This window comes from Lagopus leucura, unplaced genomic scaffold, assembly GCF_019238085.1.
Source record: "Lagopus leucura isolate 7727_CA_CO unplaced genomic scaffold, USGS_WTPT01 Super-Scaffold_73, whole genome shotgun sequence".
NCBI classification, from domain to species: domain Eukaryota; kingdom Metazoa; phylum Chordata; class Aves; order Galliformes; family Phasianidae; genus Lagopus; species Lagopus leucura.
The window spans coordinates 37,708,463-37,727,345 of record NW_024962252.1 but is presented as its reverse complement, the minus strand read 5'-3'; the positions used below and the strand labels follow the sequence as shown (position 1 = coordinate 37,727,345).

The window sequence follows — 18,883 nt, the reverse complement described above, 5'->3', positions numbered from 1 at the left end:
GTGTCCTGTCTTTGCTTAGTGGAGGGAAAGACGTTTGTAACTGGGTTGATCTCTGGCTGACTGCTGAACTTTATGCTATGTGGCAACAATTAAACAATATGGTTAGAGTGTAACAAGCTGTAGGATGTGGTGTTACCCCAGTACTTTGCTCTAAGGACACTGAGCTGTGTAGTTTTCCCAGGCTTTGTCCTACAAACTCAGAATTATTCTGTGAATGTTGCTTAGAGAAAGAAATTGTTATTTTCTGTTAAGTTTTTTTTTTTTTTTCCTGGCTGGATACTGGAATGTTTTTATTGTGTGTTTCAAGATGCTGTATGATTTATTTTTTTTTTTTAGTTTGCAGTGCCATGCATTTATACGAATAACAATTTTCTTAAATATAGTATAATGTTAATACCTGTATTAACTGATGTAATAGTCATAACTGCAGTTTCACTGTGATTTATAGGCAGTTTTTCTGTGGATAATTAATAATGAATTTGGTATGTATGTTAAATTAAATGTGAATTCAAGAGAGTCCATCGCTAAAAGTTTAAGAACTTGAGCAATATGGATAAAACAATAGTTTGAATCGTGTGCAATTTTAAGGTCCTTGTTTTTTTCTCCATATGATCTTGGGCAAAGTTGTTTCTATTCTTCCATTGCCTTGTATGTAAAAGTTTCTCATCTGATGAGACTACTCTGAAGTGCAATTGCAGTAGGTAAGACAGTGTGATTTTACAGATGTGACAGTTGCGACCTGCTGTAGGGAACCTGCTTTGGCAGGGGGGTTGGATTCGATGATCTCTGGAGGTCCCTTCCATCCCCTACAATTCTGTGATTCTGTGATGCCCTTGAAATGTTTTAATTATTCTAAATCATCTGAACTGCACCTTTAATTTTTTTTTTTAAAACCTATGGAAAAGAAAAACCAAAAGCGTTACCAGAAGATAAAATAATTGTAATTTCATTTCCTGCATTGAATACTGCAAAATGCAAATAAAACCAATTGAGTAAAACATTGTGGGGACAGGACAGCGTTCTCCTTTGCACTGTACAAGCTAAAATGTTATTTGTTTTGGCCAGGGAAGAAAGCATGAGGTGAAGGATGAGGTTGCAGCCTGACACCACTATGGATTTTTGTAACGAGAGGTTCTGAATTGTTGCTGGTAGGCCTCGAGGAGCCTTGTGCTCAGTAACCTGGAGTACAGTCAGGAAGTTTTGAGGAGTAAGTCCCATCATCAGGTTTTTATTTAATTTTATTTTGTTGAAAAGTTGTTTGTTCTTAAAATAGCATAGGTTGAAGTGCTTCTGGAATGAGCAACAACAATTTTTACCCCCTAGGCTGAGAGCAATTTAGTTTTTCTGGGTAGTAAAATGAAATGGTGTGGGACTGGAAAGAAGGGAATGTTGCTGTAGGGAATTTAGGAGATTGCGAGTTACTGAGTTGTCCAGAAGTTGTAATTGGTGAGCCAATGTAAGTGCATAAGTACCATGGGTAATGGTGCTTTCTAAACACCCACTTACTGCAGCTGAATCCTACCAAACCTTTCCATGAGCATTAAGGAGATAATGTTGTATCACGAGAGCTGCTCTGAAAGCAGTACCTCCTATTTCATTATGTTGGCCTGTGATGTCAGAGGTGGATGTTGGTGTTATGGCAGTAGAGGTTGAACCTTCTTGCCAGTATTCCAGCATGTGCTGTTGCCATGTGACTGATGGCAGCAGAGGGACAGTCTGAAGTATGTATGAAGTGTGTTATTGAGTTCCTCCATGTGGAAAAAATTGCTTTCACTGTCATTCATTAATACTTGCTGAACATTGATGGAGACCAAACAGTGGATGTGAGGTGGTAGGTGCTGCGTTTCGGCAGTGGTAACAGTGACAGTGGATCACCTTGGCTGGTGTAGGCTGCTGCTGGCTCAGCATACAGGCTCTTGTTCATCATTGTCAGAAATGCATAACTAAAGGTGGCGACTGTGTGGAAAAATCGTGTTTTGTAGCTGAGAATTTGCTCTATTATATGGTATTATTGTGCTCTCTGTGCCTGTTGTAGTTTCCATGGAAATAAATGGGAGGCATTACTTTCAGACTGACCTACATACTACTCATTTGCCTGTCCTATTTGCTTTCCTGCAACCTGCTACAAACTGCAGTTGTTTCATGTTCTTCAACTTTGCACTTCAGAGCGCAGTGTTTCATACAATGTGTAGGGGTCTGTGGTAGCAGGCGCTCAGCAAGAGTCCTGTACTTTTGGGTCTGGCAAATGCAGACTTGCCTGGTGAAATTCACATTTCGCTTTTGGCATGCTATTATGTTTTAATTTAAAACTTGATTGACGGTGGCTCATAAATTCAAGTAAGATCCTTGTAGTTTCTAGATACTTTCAGGGGAGTTTTCCAGGCGTGGGATGCAACTGTGCTGCTTCTTTGTGATAGCCGCTGTCTGAGAATTGTAGGAAAAGTCTCCAAAACTGTCTGTAGATCTATTTGCAGTTATTATTATCATTTAGAGAGAGATGGAGACAGGTTAGCAACATTTATTTATGAAGGAGGTTTTGTTTGTAGTGTTTGAAATTGGTATTTAAAGGGAAGCCTTTAAGCCTTGAATGTCTTAGTGTAATTTATGCATAAAAAATAGGCTTTTAGCTTCTTGATCTAGAACAAATAAAAATAAATCATTGTACTTGTATTATTGATATGACATAAGTCAGAGCTAAAAAAGATTCTTTTTTTTTTTTCTTTTTTTTTTTTTCTGTACAGAAAAGATGAAAAGGAGTATGCACTGAAGCAAATTGAAGGTACAGGGATATCCATGTCGGCCTGTAGAGAGATTGCAGTAAGTGTACTTAAACAAAACTATTTTTAATGACATTCTTATTCAACAAGTATTTTAATTTTCTCTACAGTAAGATTATGTAAATGTTTTCCTTGAAGTATGCAAGTATGAAAGTTAATCAAACATGAGCTTTTTATAAAATACTTTGTAAATAACAAATTCTTTTCTGGTGTGTGGAAAGAGACATTCTTGCTAGGTTAATGGTAATGGCCTTCTCTGGTATTTTGTCTTGCATGCTTTTGTGTGGAGAAGGAAATAAATGTGACCCTTTTAATCAAGGTTTGTTTCAAAACTGGGTGGTTTTAAAATGACTTGTAAGAAAATGGTTTCGAAAGATTACAACTGTCATTACAAGTCAGCTTGCTAACAGTGTATTTTATGTCAGACTAATGGTTTGGTACCTGACAACAGCTTGTTTTCCTCATTCCTTTTTTGCTTTGCTAAGTACGGAGAAGTTTCATAGCAAAATAAAAACAGCTTTACTTGTATTTTTATTACATGTATCTTAAGGGAAAAAAAGAGGGCACAGTAGTGCTCATATGTACATATATTTATATAAACTCCTTCAAAGTTGGTAAGAATTAGATGTTTTTCTGTGAGGATCAAAAACATTTAAAGAGCGAGTTCTGACTGAAAATATGCAGTACTGTTGAAATGCTGGATAATGAGTAAAATTTTGCAGTGCAAGAATTTCCTGCATTACAACATAAATGCATTTGCTTGATTAAATATTTACCTTCTTTGAATGCTGTCAGTATGCTGAGGGCTTTTGGAAATATAAGGCACCATTTGTGCCTACAACTTTTTATAAGCTGGTACTGTTGCGCAGATGTACAGTATTCAGGTACTCAACACATTGTGAAGCATTAGAAATTTGTGATATTCACAAAGTGAGCAGTACTGCGTTCAGCACAGTGCACACAGTAATTCTGTGTCAAGAGCCATAACTGATAAAAATACTGTCCTTTTGAAGTGCTTGTCACTGCAAGGTCAAGGTCACTGAGGGATTTGAGAGTTGGCTCCATTGCTGTTGATTGCTTTACACAAAATCTACTCAGCGGCCTTTTTGCTAATATTTCTGCCTAAGTCTGTTTTGACAGCAGTGAAGTATTTTTCAGTTTCTTCGTCTCCATAGTAGTATGATTTAAAACAGACAAAAGACAAGAATCAATGTGTGGAATATAGTCCAGAGGAGACTTTTGTCATGATAGCACTGTGGTACGGAGCTGGTCCTGCCAGACACAACATTGTGAGGAAATAGTGTCAGATTACTTTGTCCTCTAACCATATATCATCATTTCATTTCTTAATTATTTGTTTTTAAATTGTTCAAGCTTTGTGCAAATAGCAGTTGCATAAATTGTTTAGATCCTCTCAATAGTTACTCTTTTAATTCTTCCTTTGATGTTATTTTACTCTTCTCTAAAGTTCATAGTAAAACACTATAACTGGGGATAAGTAGCAGATCGCTGCCTGCCTCAATGAAATTTCTGGGTTGTCAAATATTAGAAATGGTAAATGGTAAAGATGAAATAATTGGAAAAGAAGTGGTTATTTTTCTAGCAAACAGGGAGGATCAAAGGTGTTTTCCACAAAGAGAAGAAGATTTATAACTAATGCATTAATTGTTAATCTTGTATTTAAAAGTGTAGTGTTTACTGATTAAGAAAGGAATATTAGCCTGAAAAGAAGTGGTTTTAAAATGTCACGGGTATAGTTCTTTTGACATTTAACTTCAACCAACCAACCAAAAAAAAAAAAAAAAAAAACAACCACAAAACAGCCCAAAACAGACAAACACACACACACACAAAGTCAAGAAAAAAATCCCAAACTTAGCACTCATTCTTTCTTCTCTAATGTTCTTTGTAAGCTCAGCATCTGGAAGAAACACTGGTATACTCAACTGTGTTTTGTTCAGAATGATTTAGTAGTTCTGTAACCTGAAAACACTGACAGTGTGATTGAGGAATATATTACTGAATTGAAAGGCATTTGAGTGCTGTGATTCAAGACTGGTTTGTATGTAGTATTGCCTAAATACTCAGAACAAATCTACTAGCTCCTGGGGTGAGTGATTATTACATTTTTTTTTTTCAACTGCAGGATGATATCTTCTCTTCAGCCTGTGGAAGAGACTCTGAGGGGACCTTATTGTGGCCTTCCAGTACCTGAAGGGGGCCTACAGGAAAGCTGGGTAGCAACCTTTTTGTTAGGGCAGGTAGTGACAGGACAGGGAGAAATGGTTGTAAACTACAAGAGGGTAGATTTAGACTAGATATTAGGAAGAAATTCTTTACTGTGAGGGTGGTGAGACACTGGGACAGGTTGCCCAGTGAGGTTGTGGATGCCTCCCTGGAAGCATTCAAGGCCAAGCTGGATGGGGCTGTGAGCAACCTGGTCTAGAGGGAGGTGTCCCTGCCTATAGCAGGGGGTTGGAACTAGATGATCTTAAAGATCCCTTCCAATCCAAACCATTCTATGAGCCTCCTGAAGCAGGAATCCATATTGCAGCCAGTTCTGTTGTACTGGAATGTTGAAATGCTAGAGGAGATTCTTATGTGATAATAATTGTATCCAAAAGAGGCTCTAATTTCTTCCCTGTAAGCAGAGTATGTTCTGAAGATAATTGAAACGCCAACTATTTGCGTGCTCTTGAGAGACATGTTGTTGCTGGGCTTCAGGCATGAACATTTAAAAAAGTAAAGCTGAAAAATATGAATGAGTCAGTGGTTAACTCAAATTTATGCTGAATTTCACATGAGGAATTGCAGAAACTAAAGGCTGAATGGTGGCATGGGCTAATCTGAAAGTCAATAGAAAAATTCTGGTTGTGAGCAATTTGGGAGGCTTCTGTATTATTGGCTTATTCCATTATACTGTCTTATTTGGAAGAGAGGATGGAGTTCTGGATTCTGAGAGGTGTGAGCACAGCGTAAAGCTGCATCACAGCCAAGAAGTTTATGGGTTAAACGAAATTGAGGAGTTGTGGATACATCAGAGAGTTGTGCTGCTGTTCAGAGGAGCCTTAACAAGCTGTGGAAAAATGGTTTGAGAGGAATCCTGTGGAGTTCAACAAAGAAAAATGCAGTTCCACACAGAGGTGAAATAACTCCAGGCACCAGTAGATGCTGGGCAGCAGCTGCCTGGGAAGTAACTATGCAAAGAAGGCTTTGTTGGACAGCAAGCTGACCATGAGCCAGCAAGGCATCCTCAGGGCAAAGATGGTTAACAGCATCCTAGGCTGCATTAGGCAGAGCATTGCCAGCAGGCTGGGGAAGGTGATCTTTCCTCTCTCTTCAGCACTGGTGTGACCTTACTTGGAGAACTGGCTCCAATCCTAGGCTCTCCAGTACAAGAGAGACCTAGGGCATGAATGATAAAGATGATTAAAGGTCTGGAGCATCTTTTATATGAGGAAAGACTGGGAGAGCTGGTACTGTTGATTCTGGAGAAGGGTTGAGGGGGGAATCTTACGTATGTATAAATCCCTGAAGGGAAAGTTCAAAGAAATGGGAGTCAGACTTAGTGGTGCCCATGGACAAGACAGAAGGCAACGGGCACTAATTAAAATCCATGAAACTCCATCTGAGCACAATAAACCTCCCACAACTTTTTTTTTTTTTTTTTTTTTTAACTGAGTACTGGCACGGGTTTCCCAGAGGGGTTCTGAAGCCTCCATTTACTGGACACAACTACTATTCCTGAGTGGTCACTGAAATTAGGTGTCTTAAGCAAAGCAATTGGGAATTTTCTGAAAGGTCTGAACTCTTGTCCTTGTAAATTTTTTTTGATCAGTTTGCCACTGAGGTATGTATTTCATCTAGTATTTATAGCTGTTCCCTGGCTGATTGCGTTTCCAAAAAAATTCAATGAGAAATCAAAAGTAAACTTGATTTTCCTCAAAAGCACTCAACAGTCAGTGTTCTTAGTGTGTTCTATTTGTTGGGTTTTTTTTTTTTTCTGTTTGTTTGTTTTTTTTCTTTTGAGACAGCACAGTGTAGTAAGTATAGCAGTAAAATGTCCTGGAAGCCAATGAATGTTTGTAAGTCACTTTTACCACGGTGTGTGTGGTCTTGCTCTGAAATTGTTTTAAACCCCGAAAATCAAAAGCTGAAGAGTATCTTTTTATAAAATTGCATTTGTTCCTAATGCATAGCTTGTAGGCAGATGACAACTAGTAAAGGTTTCTTTTCCCTTGAACCATTGACTTGAATTAGTGCTAGGAGGCTGCCTGTCAGCTCCTGGGTCTGTCTGGCTTTTCTCTCTACTGCCAACACTGTGAATTTCATCTCTTCCAAGGATAAATTGTCATTTCTAGCCATCTTTTCTGTAAATAGTGATCTTAACTCTAAGCTTCATTGGACTTTTCTGTATCAGCTCTTTTTTTTTTTTTTTAATGTGGGGGAAAAATGAAACTATTACAGATGGTTTAATAGGGAAAAGTAGAGCCACAGAGCAGCAGCGTTTTATACCTAGCCTTGTTTATGAGTGGTCTGAATGGTTGTAGTTCTGCCCTCTGTGTATTTTGGGATCTGGGATGCATAATCACTTCAGCTGCTGCATCCTGTGCCTATGTGTGCTGGCTGTTGGTGAAGCTGCCAGAGGCTGCTCCTTCTGGGAGACCTTGACGTGGTGCCAGCACACTGTGGGATGCTGGTGGGAGCTCTCACTGGCCTTTGTGTTCCTACTGGCATTTATAGGGACAGGCTAAAATAATTCTGACTAATGTTAAATGAGGTACTGAAAGCTCATTCAAACAATTCAGCATGCACAAATTATTTTCAGGCGTTTTGCCTATTGATGCAATGTATATTACAAAGTGCTAGAGGGTACAAATGTTTTGGGCTCCTCAGTTCCTGTGGGTGGGCAGGGCTTTAAAAGGCTTTTTGGTTAAATGGTAGTTTTCTAAACTTTTTCTCTTTGTCAGATCTCATGAGTAAGGGCTCCGTCCCTTTGCTTTTACATTTTTCCTATTGCCCCCCTGCTGTCCGTGACCTTCACTAGGATAGTGGGCTTGAGTGTACCCTCAGCAAGTTTGTTGTCAACAGCAAACTGAGCGATGCTGTTGACATAAGGAAGAAGGGACACCATTCAAAGGGACCTGGACAGACTCAAAAAGTAAGCACTTGAGAACTTAAATGAGGTTCAACAAGGCCAAGTTCAAGATGCTGCACTCAGGTCAAGGCAATCCCATATATGAGTACAGACTGGGAAAACAACTTGTTGAGAGCAGGACTTGGAATGTCCGGATGGATGAAAAACTGGATGTGAACCAGCAGTGTGCACTTACAGCCTGGAAGGCCAGCAGTTTCCTGGGCTGCACCACAAGAGGATTGGTCAGCAGAGTGAGGGAGGTAATTGTCCCTCCCCCTCTGTTCTGTCTGTGTAAGGCTTCATCTGCTATCTGGACGTGGGGCCCCCAGTACAGGTAGGACACAGAGCTGTTAAAGTGGGACCAGAGAAGGGCCCTGAAAATGGTCAAAGGATTGGAGCAACTCTTCTATGAAGAATGTTGAGGGGGCGGAGCTTGTTCAGCTTCAGAGAAGAGGAAGCTCTGCAGAGATCTCATTGCAACCTTTCCAGTTTCTGTAGGGGGCTTACAAGCAGGAGGGGGCTGACATTTTGCCCAGTCTGATAGTGACAGGACAAGGGGGAATGGCTTTAGGCTGAAAGACGGAGATTTAGGTTAGATGTTTAGAAGAAATTCTTTACTCGGAGTGAGGTACTGGCAGAGGCTGCCCAGAAAAGCTGTGGGTGCCCCATCCCTGGAGGTGCTGAAGGCCAGGTTGGATGGGTTCCTGGGCAGCTAAGCTGGGGGGTGGCAGCCCTGCCTGTGGCAGAGGGTTGGAAATAGATGATCTTTAAGGTCCCCTCCAGTCAGAGCTGTTCTGCGATAAACAGCTCATTTGGGGCTGCTTATCCTCCTTCCAGCTTTTGGAGTCTGTGGTGTCAAAGTGCAGAGCCTGAGCCAGGCTAAACTTGCTCTCTATGTCTTTTTGCACTTTGCATATTTGCCATATTTCTCAGCAGTGCTACTGATCCCATGGTCTAGGGCTGCTTGAGAGTCCAGGTCGTGCCTTGCTGATAGAGCCAGGAAAGCTGCTTTGCTCCTGCCACTGTCAGGCACTGTACGTAACTTCCAAACTGCTCCCATCTCTTGAATTGGAAACCACTTAGATATATGAGCTAAATGTGAAACTACTTAACTGGAGACCCTAGTTCAGACTGGCCTAACTTGTTTGACCCATTTTTTTTTTCTGTTAAGAATGTGGAAAGCATCAGCTATATGGGACTAACAATAACTTTTTGATATAAATAAATCACTTTGAAAACTTGTAGTGCCATTGACTCTTTTCAAATACAGTTGCATGGATTTTCATAATCCATACACGTCTTTTACTTTGGCTGTATTGACCTTTTCCTTGTCCTACAATATCACAGTGTTTACTGTGATGTAAAAAAGTATGTTTCTGACTTCAGTCCCTAGTTTTAACACAATTGTAGGAAAAACAAGGTGTTTAGGAAAAAAAAAATGTATTTACGAGTACATGTACTGTAGGAGATTCCTTTTGAATGTCAGAACTCCTTTTCCTCTTGCCAAAATAATATGATTATGTAAAATAATTGGCAATGTAGGAATCTCGCCGTAAATTCTCTGCTACCTAATTAGAAAAGATTGTTGCATTTGTTTGGGGAAACTTTGAAACACCACTCTCTTTTTTTTAATAGCTGGAGGTGATGAAATATGTGTAAGTTTAAAAATAAAAATTGAAGGGATTTTTATTAGGGAATTAGAGTGTGTTGGCTAGAAGTATCTGTGTATCATGACTTTAAGTATGAATCAGCTAGAAAGAAGGCTTGGTTCAGCTATGTGAGAACTTATGTTTTGCATGCCACGTGAAGAAATAAGAGCTCTCTGAGTTGCATGCTCTAATCTTGACTAATCTGTGTAATTTAAGTACTTTTTTGGTGCGTGAGGGGTTACCTGAATTCCCTCTTTGTTCTGTGGATGATTCTTGTCCGTATTTTATCTGAAAGAACAATTGAACTTCATTAAAAATGGACAAGAAGCATGTAATAAATCTGCTAAATAGAAAGATTTGTGTTTTATCAATTGACTGTATCAATACGTAAATGCACTTTACAGTTTATGAAAATAGGTTTCACTGCTTGAAGTGTAATATTTTGTCGTGCAGTTGTGACAAAAGTAGAGCATCATCTGAAGAAGGCAGTCAATTCTATTGTCTGTCTACAACCACTTCCCTTTAGCAGTTTAACAATAGGGCAGGCTGCAGGGAAAGAAAGATAATACTGCTTTTAACACACTTGCTTTCTGACTACCTTATTTGAAGTGCTGTTTTTCATACAGAGGTGTTCTTCATTTTCTTGAAGTTGTGTCTTTGTGCTCACAGCAGGAAAAAAGCATTGACAAATTTGTGGCAAGTTTGTTAAACAGAAGAGAAGGAAAGCTTTTCCCTCATTGCAATGCAGTGTGAGTCAGAGGCCTCTCTGACCGTTATTTAACATCATTTAGGATATAATCCAAATTCTCAGTGAAGTTAAGTAGGGAAAATGGGTGTTCAGTGCTCTTCTGGCTCAGTTGTTTTTGCTTTCAATTTGCTACTGACTTCAGATCTGCAATACTTTCGGATGCACACAAATGCAGGACTAACTGATGATGACTTCAACAGAAATGAATAAACAAAGCGAATCTAACCCTCTTTAGGTTAAGTTGGAGGCAGCAATGCACTGAAAGCAAATGCTGCTTTATTGCTTGGGTAAGGAATAGGCTTGCAGATAATGCAGGAAAGACATTTAAAAAACCTGTCAAATACTATCGAGATTGAGTCTATGTACAAAAACGTCTGTATATGTTTTAATGCTTCAAGTGGTATGTTCTAAAAATCTTGTTTCCTAAATTTCTATCCTATCTGTTTATTTTCTCTTTTTCTTTACATTTTGTGTTTTTGTTTTATGCCTTCTCTGTAGTCAAGCAAAATCAGCTTAAATTTGTTTTCAGTTTATTTTGTGTGGAGATGTAGAATTGTTTGAATACTATCTTGATTTATATAATTTTCCAACATGCCTTTTGTTAATTTAACATTACACATGACCATTTTTTGGTGCCTCGGACTGAGAGCTGATGACTGATTTTCAAGTAGTGGATTCTTGACAGAAGGTGAGACTCTTCTGTTTTAAGTTACTGTTACTAAATTGCTTGCTTCATTTAGCAACAGTCTCACATTTTCTAGTTCAGCCTTTCACAACTAACATAGTAACAGATGCTCTTCATGTTGCCCTCAATGTTCCTTGCAAGGCTGAATTCTAAGATAGCTTTTGCTTTCTTGTCTTAATCCTTACATGCCTGGATTATGTTTTGAAATATTCCTGTGTAGCCCGTCCCTTTTTTCACCTATGTCTGTATACTGCCCATTTTGCACTGAAGCTCTGACAATTACCATAGCTAAGCCAGGCCACTGATGCTTGTATTTTTAAGTACCCTTGCCAGCTTTCTGGAGTTCATTTGCTTTTCAGAGCCTGCCTCCCATGGCCAGTCCCCTGAATAAGCTGAAGTCCACTTTTCTGAAGCCCTGGGTCTGTGCTCTGCTACTTGAGATCTTCACTCAGGCTCTACAGCCAAGGCTGCTGTTGGGTGTCCTGTTTCCAACCAATTCTTGATTGTTTGGAAATAGTTGCGTGCTATTCTCATCCAGTAAGCATGTTAAGAAGTTATTGCTGATGCCCTCCAGAAGTCACCTGGGTTACTTATGCTCTGCTATGTTACTCTTCCAGTGAATGTAGGAGAGGTCAGGGTCTCTCATATTGACCAGGGTCTGTGAGTCATGAACTTGCTTGGAGTGTGCAGAAGACTTGATTTGATTCTCCATACTTATCAGGTGACTGTCACAGTCCCAACATGGCATCCATACTGGTCTTTCTGCTGTTTCTGCCCTGCAAGCTCTTGAGAAGCCCATCATCTATCAAAAACAAAAACTGCATGTATTTTAATACGCATTCTTCATATACAGGACAATACTACCTTCCCTGTCCTGTCTGTCTGTCTTACCTGAATGGATGTGTATGTCCCAGCAGCATCAGCTACTGCTTGAACCATGCCTCAGTTTTTCCATAACCTCACATAGATCTCTGTTTGCTCCTATTTTTTTATTATATTTTATTTTTTTCCAGACTGTGTGCATCTGTGTATGTATGCTTGAGATGGGCTTCCATTCACTGGGATTCATTGATCCTGAGGAGTCTCATTCTTTCATTGCATACTCTCAGCTTTCCTTGCCTGTTGGAGGTTTCTTTTCCTGCACTGTAAAATGCGAATGACTTTCTGCTGTAAATTAATTACTAATATATAGAGTACTGAATGTTAGAGCACTGGAGTACTTACTTTTAAAGGGTAGTAGCCTTAGCTTTTACATTCTTTTCACTTATTATTATTTAAAAACTTAATTTTTAATTTTTTTATTTTTGGTATCACATTTATGACTGTACTTCCAGTTAACTTGGATAGAGATGAAACATTTTCAGTTATTAAAATCAGTGTTTCTGTAATACACATTGGATATAGAAGCCCATCATTCTTGTTCTCTGTGCCTCATTGAGTCTGTGAGGCAGAAATAAAATAGAGTTAATAGTGCCTAAGTGGAGTAAACTAATATGGATTAGAGATGGCTAGACTGAGAATAGAACATTTGTAAACAAGGAAAAAAATTGTAGAGCTTGATCAAATGCTCATGAAAAAGTTATTTTTCAGTAGTTCATTTGGCATTGTTTTCAACTTTTTGATGGCTAAATGGATGGAATTTTGAGTCTACAGTTGTATTTACTCTGTAGGTTTTATATTTAAGCTTGTAGCCAACTTTGTTTTTGGAGGGAAGACATCTTGAAAACTTGCACTGAAACTTGATTAACCGCGCTGAATTTCATTCTAAATTTCAGTATGGTTCTTCATTTTGTGTGTGTGAACCTTTGCATGTGTATTATCTGTGGTTGAAAAATAGCTTTGTTTGAATCCAGTTTCCATTTTCTGAGACTTTTCTTATCTTTGTGAGGCTTTGATACATTACCGTATGAGGATCTTGAGACACGGGTGCTTTCTGAAGCCTGTGAACTGTAGTTAGCAGTACAGCAGTCACCAAATGAATCGTCTTGAATTCTGTTCTTAGTACATAGGATTTACTCAATTTGCATTTTGGTTTTAAAAGAACAAAGATGTGAGCATCATGGTTTTTTTTTCTCTGCTCCATTTTACCATCTGACTGGCTAAATGTTTCTTCCTTGTTAGCAGCATCAGGACGTTTCCTTAAAACTGCTCTTTGCCTGATGTAGCACACACATGCACTAAGTCTGTGGGTATGTATGTATACTCATTATGCTTTTGACCTTGAGCATTCTTCTATTCAGCCACCCAAGGGTATTGAAGTGAGGGTAGACTTGACAGACTCTACTGTTGGAAAAATGTCATTTTTTGAATATGAGAACATCATATTAAAGGAAGCTATCAGTAAATTAATTTTGTTTGAGACAAATTATGAAATATGAGAATGGTTGCCAGTACTTGAAGTCATTTGAGGAAGCCTTTTCTTTCTGCACTAACAGACTTATCCCATCCCATGGCCCCTGCAGAGTTTTTCTTAATTCTCTTTGTCTTTCCATTTTTTCACTTGCTTATTAGATTACTCTGGTTTCTTTTTATCTCAATTGCCTTTTGTACTGTTTTCCCTGATTTCTTTTCCCTTTTTCTCCAAATGCCTTTAATATTTGCGAGCAGTACAGTGTCTGTTTCTCTGAGCTTCTACTATTGCAAAACTCTTCTTATTGCTGTGATTAATGATGTTTCTCTGACCAAACTCCAAGGTTTGTTCAGTATTCTTATCCGTTTGAACATCTTTCTTGTTCAGGCTAATAATTGTCCCTTCCTTTTTGACATGTTATTTTTGTTGCATATTAGTGATTTTGCTCTTACTGGGGCTTTATCTTGTCTGTTTTGTTTTTCTTTTGGAGGTGAGGTGGTCATTGAACCTTTTACATTCTTGCTATAACCATATATTACACGTGACTTAAATATTTTACCATTAACAAGTTTTCTTTCGTAGTATTCCCCATCTGAAGTTCTCTGAGCTTGCTCAAAGCCCTGTAGTCCAATAAGGAATTCTTCTGTGACTTTCAGTTTTAATGGTTTTCAGCTATCTCCATTGTTCAGATTTTCAGGCTGGGGCCAGATGGTTTATTTCACTTCTCCATCTTTAGGGCGTCTCAAATCCAGACCATTTTCAAATTCCTATTTTCTTCCTTCAATACTTCCAGAATTATTATTCTTTTTCTTCAGCACATACGGGACTGAAGAACAGATCTGTATTCCTATTCCATTTAAATTATCTTCAATGTTATCTTTCTCCTATAAAATGATTCTATGTAAGGTGGTGCAGCAGAAGCCTTTAACTTATTCCATTCCTGTTTTATAAAATTAAGTGCCCTGAAGTACCCTCAAAAAATGCAAAATCTGCAAATTGAGCAAACCCAATCTTCTCTGATTAATACTCTTGGTTACTTTAGTAGATGTTCAAACTGGCATCTACTTGCTTATCAGATGTTCGTGTAATTATTTCTGTGTTGTTCTGCATGCTAGTGTAAATACGTGGGAATATAACTTGAGATCTTTCCTAAAAAGTACCTGTCATGTTTGAATTAGTAAGGCCCTGAAGTGTTCAGTTCTAATGTGTGGTCTGTGGTGATCTGATTGTCTATATTCTGCTTTAATAGTTGTTACTTGCAAGTTTGTAGTGCTATTGACTCTAGTGTGTTGACCTGATTCGTTTTGAGCCTGTAGCACATACGCAGAGCCTGATTACTATTGCATGTGCAAAAACAAACATAAGAGCTGTGAAGTTCTCCTACAGAAGTTTCCACCCTGACCAGAGACAGTTACATATGCAGTTGAGGATATGGGTCCCTCTTCATCAGTCAAGAAAGGAAGAAGGTGAAGGAGGGAAACAAGTTCAAGTCATTGGCGTTGGAGAATGAAGCGCTCTGAATGAATTTAAGGGAGATAGTGGATTGGTGGTGTTTTGCAGCTTTTTCTGCCCAGTGAGCTATCTTTACTTTTGAGTGCTTAGTTTATGTGTTTCATCATTTGAGTTTCAGTGTTCATTGGTCCTCCATCACATGCATGTGGGGAAAGAAAGGGAAAATAATCATCCACGTAACGTAACTGAAGCATATGAAGAAAATATGTCATCTGGTACACTTCATTGTTGCTAATGTTTCATTAGTATTTATGAAATTGTGGTGAGTTTTCTAAGACAACAGAAGGTATCCTCTGAAGGTAGATTAGCCTTTGCTACTCTCCATTGTGTTGACTGGAGAACACTAGTGGGCACCATTGTGAGATGGATCCCTGTAGCACTTGGATATCTCCAGTAATCTGGAGGCATAATGGCAAAGGTGACTGTTTCTGGGCCACATTCAAGGGAACTGAGCTGAAATTTCTGTATTTGAAAGGACTTGCTCCAAAACACTCTGCAGTGTTTTCAGGTTGACAGAGTGATGGTCATGGTGGTGGAGACTGCCTGTGTACAAGGCCTCAAATTGTTTGTTGCTCAGCTGAAGGACAGTAAAATGTGCATGTGGAAGCGGACCTGAGTTTGTTGTCTGATAAATAGGGATTTCATCTTAAGAAGTGAAGACATCTGATTATGCTACCAGTGATAATGGAGCCACAGGGAGAAGGAATAAGAAATGTGACTTAAGTTGATGCTACCCTTTTGGTTTGTGATGCTCAGAAGGATTCTGTTGTCTAGGTAACAGGGTTTGCTAAGGAAGATGGAACAGATGTTCTTAAAAGAAGCAACCAATTATCACCAGTGAGAATACCGGTAGAGTTTAAGCTAATTGCTCTGTTGTTGCATGCAGTCCAATTCGTAAGCTATAAATAGTAAAGAAAATGTAAAGCAAGAAATCTTCCTTGCCAGCCTTCTTCTAAGTGAGATTTTTGAAAAATGTCGTTTATGAAATAGCATTCATTAGTGCTCCTTTTTGCACTTCCATTTATCATTGTATTTGCTTCAGTGTCATGCAGTCTTTCTGTTTAGTCTCTGTAATGCCTCTTTCATTATTATTGAGTCTTTTTGCTCCACTGAGCCAGTGTAAAATCATGATAATTTACTTCATTCTTTTGAAGTACCTAATAATCTGAGGGTGGTAGGGTAAGAGGACGTTCAGAGTGGAACAAGAGACGGAGGGCCTTGAAGTCTGCTCTGAGATTGGATGTTGTGTGGCAGAACTGTGATGAGGACTGCGCCATACAAAGCTGTGGCAAAAATAGGAGCCAAACAGGCGTGTACACAATACCCTTCTAGGAATGATTAAGTGGGCACGTAGCATGTGCTTGGAAGGAGAAGCAGATGATGATGGTGTTTCAAGAAGGACAAAGAGGAGGAAAAACATATTGGGAAGGGGTGGTGTGGAACCAGGCTGCCAGGCCACTCTCACTGCAGCTTCCATCTCACTTCTGGCAGAAGTTGTGCTAAAGTAACTTCATGTATGAGTTACAGTATATGATATGCCTTTGGATAGTGACAGAAATTACTGCAGTCTTTACAGCATAGGTTAGTAAACATTGCTTGTGTCTTTTTATAAGAGTTTTTTTGGGGGGGCTGTTTGTATGCAGTTTTTATACCTTTGGAATAAAATATCTTGCTGGATACTAAGTAAGAACAGAGGGCATTGAGACCAGGCTCTCAGGGCACGATTCGTGGGTCCTCAGCAAAGCTAAACTATACCGTTACACATTTTTAACAAAACATCTGGCCTCTTGCCTGAACTTTTCCATGCTTCTTGCCAAATAAAAAAGGTCCATTCTATGTTTTTTCGGAAGAGCATTGCAGAAACATGTTTTCTCTCTTGGCAAAAATGGGATAAAGGAAGAATCCTTGACCTGTGCTCTTTTTATAAGGCTTGATAAAGGGCATGCTGTTTTGATTTTTATCTTACTGTGGAAAATATCATAATGAGTGGAAACAAAATACATGTTGCACTTCTTAGAGTATTTGGCTGAGTTATCCTATTGTATAGTGGTGACATGTTGATTGGGACAAAATGTCTTATGACATTCAGTTATTTCAGTAACCATTGTAAAACATTTGCGGTCTGAGTAAGGAGAAATATTATTTGTAGGAATTTTTAAAAATCCTTTCTACCAGCCTACTTGCATGTAACTTGAACTCTTTTGCTTGTTATCCTTCCTCTGACTCAGGTTCCTGGTTCTTTTGTGAACTCTTCTGTGTTCCATCCTCTGTGATTTAATGCAGATGATGTATCTGCTCTCTTAGCCGTAAGCATTAGCTTGTATTTGCCTCTGAAGTCAGGGTAGATACTAATGTTCATGTTCACTAGCAGGGCTGTTCCTTTGTTGTTTATGTCAAACACTCTTGTCTCTTAAATTCCTATTCTAAACTTTTTGGTGTGTGTGTTGTATAATGCCTTGGAGCACGATATACCCTTCCTGTTTGGTTGCTTAGACTTCCTTGTGATTCCTGGTGTATAAGAATTCATGACTGCTCATATTCTTCTGTTCTGGCTTGCTTTTCCTCTGTTGATGTACTTTTTGATTCTTTTGTTTCCCTACTCTATCACAGGGTCTGTCAGCAGCAATATTTACTACTTTTGCTGCTCTGTTTGTGTGCTACTAATGCTTATAATGAAATTTTACACTTGGTTTCTGCAGATTTGGCACCTGCTTTCACAAGTTTTTTCTCCATTTCTACAGAATAATTGTATCATGTATATTCAATCCAGATTCTTTACACTGCCCTTGACATTTTCTTTGAGCCTTTTGCTTTTTTCTTTCTTCCCTTTCTGTACAAACCTGACTAATTTTATTCCTGAAGGTCATGCTTTGAAGAAAAACGAATGGCAGTTACTACATATTATTCTGTTGTCTATCCTAGAAACAGAAGCTTCTTCCTTATACCTCCTCTTTTTTCTTTCTTTTTTTTTTCTTTCTGCAGTGCCTTCCTCTCCTTATGCCTCATTTTCTGTCTTCTTTCTGACCTCCTGCTCACACCACAGACATTAGCTTGCTGTCATACAAGCCCTCCTGTCACAGTAACTAAGGCTTAAAAGAAGAAAGGAGGAGGGTGCATTTGCCAGTGGGTTGATTGGGGATTTGGACTTTGTGCCGAGGTTAGGGGTGTGGTTTGCTATCTTGGATGCTTTTCTGTGCACCTCTTAAACCCCTGACGTTTTCTGTCTTTGCCCTTTGTTTTCCCCTCAACCAGTCTTTTTGCTTTGGTTTTATTTTTCTGTGTTGTTCACTCCCTTTCAGCCCAGCTCTTTCTCCAAGGTCGTGCATTTCTTCACAGTTGAATCTGGCTCCACCGGCCCTCCCGCTTATGGTGTTGCTGCTGGCTGCAGTGTATGAGCTATGCTCCTGCTTCCAGTTGTTTGCCCCACCTACTCCTCCTCTGCCTCTCCCTTGCTGCAGGAGGCAGCCTGCTCTGCAGGGACTAATCTAAAGCAGGAGGAAAATGGGTGAAATGTTTTCCATTGTTTCAGTGTCAGAGTTCTCTCAAGTGCATTGTTTAACAGCTCTAAAGGTTCTGTGAGCCTTTTTCTACTGAATATGGACAAATAAAATTCCCCAAGAGAAAGTGAGGAGTTGGATGACAGTTTGCTGATAGTACAAAGTTAGTTAGCTCGGTTTTGTTTCTCTAGTAACCAATGCAGAAGTGCAAAAAGATCTCGGTATTGAGTAGTTTGTGTGATTGAAATTGTTTGCATTTATCAACATTGAATTTTAAAGTAGTGGAAATGGGGAAAAACACACTATCAAACACACTATCTGTATATAGGCGGTGATGGATCTGAATGATCATTATTGGTACAGGTTGAGGGCAGGAGGAAAAACATTCTCACTACTGCACTGCAAACAGTTCCAAGCAGTCCAAAAGGCAAATTCAAAGTTGCTAGAATGGCTTTAAAGTGAATTGCTCAAGTCAAGAGCTGAGAATAAAGCAGATGTGATCTACCTCATAAATCCCTGACGCATTCA

General features: G+C 39.1%; 1 protein-coding gene across 1 annotated transcript in view; it reads left to right on the top strand.

The window, feature by feature from the left end:
- The window catches only part of CDK19 (cyclin dependent kinase 19), a 115,388-nt gene that overhangs the window by 13,126 nt on the left and 83,379 nt on the right, over positions 1-18,883 (top strand). The window contains exon 2 of the mRNA XM_042881593.1: positions 2,742-2,817. Coding sequence (XP_042737527.1) covers positions 2,742-2,817 — 76 coding nt within the window. The remainder of the gene's footprint in view (positions 1-2,741; positions 2,818-18,883) is intronic.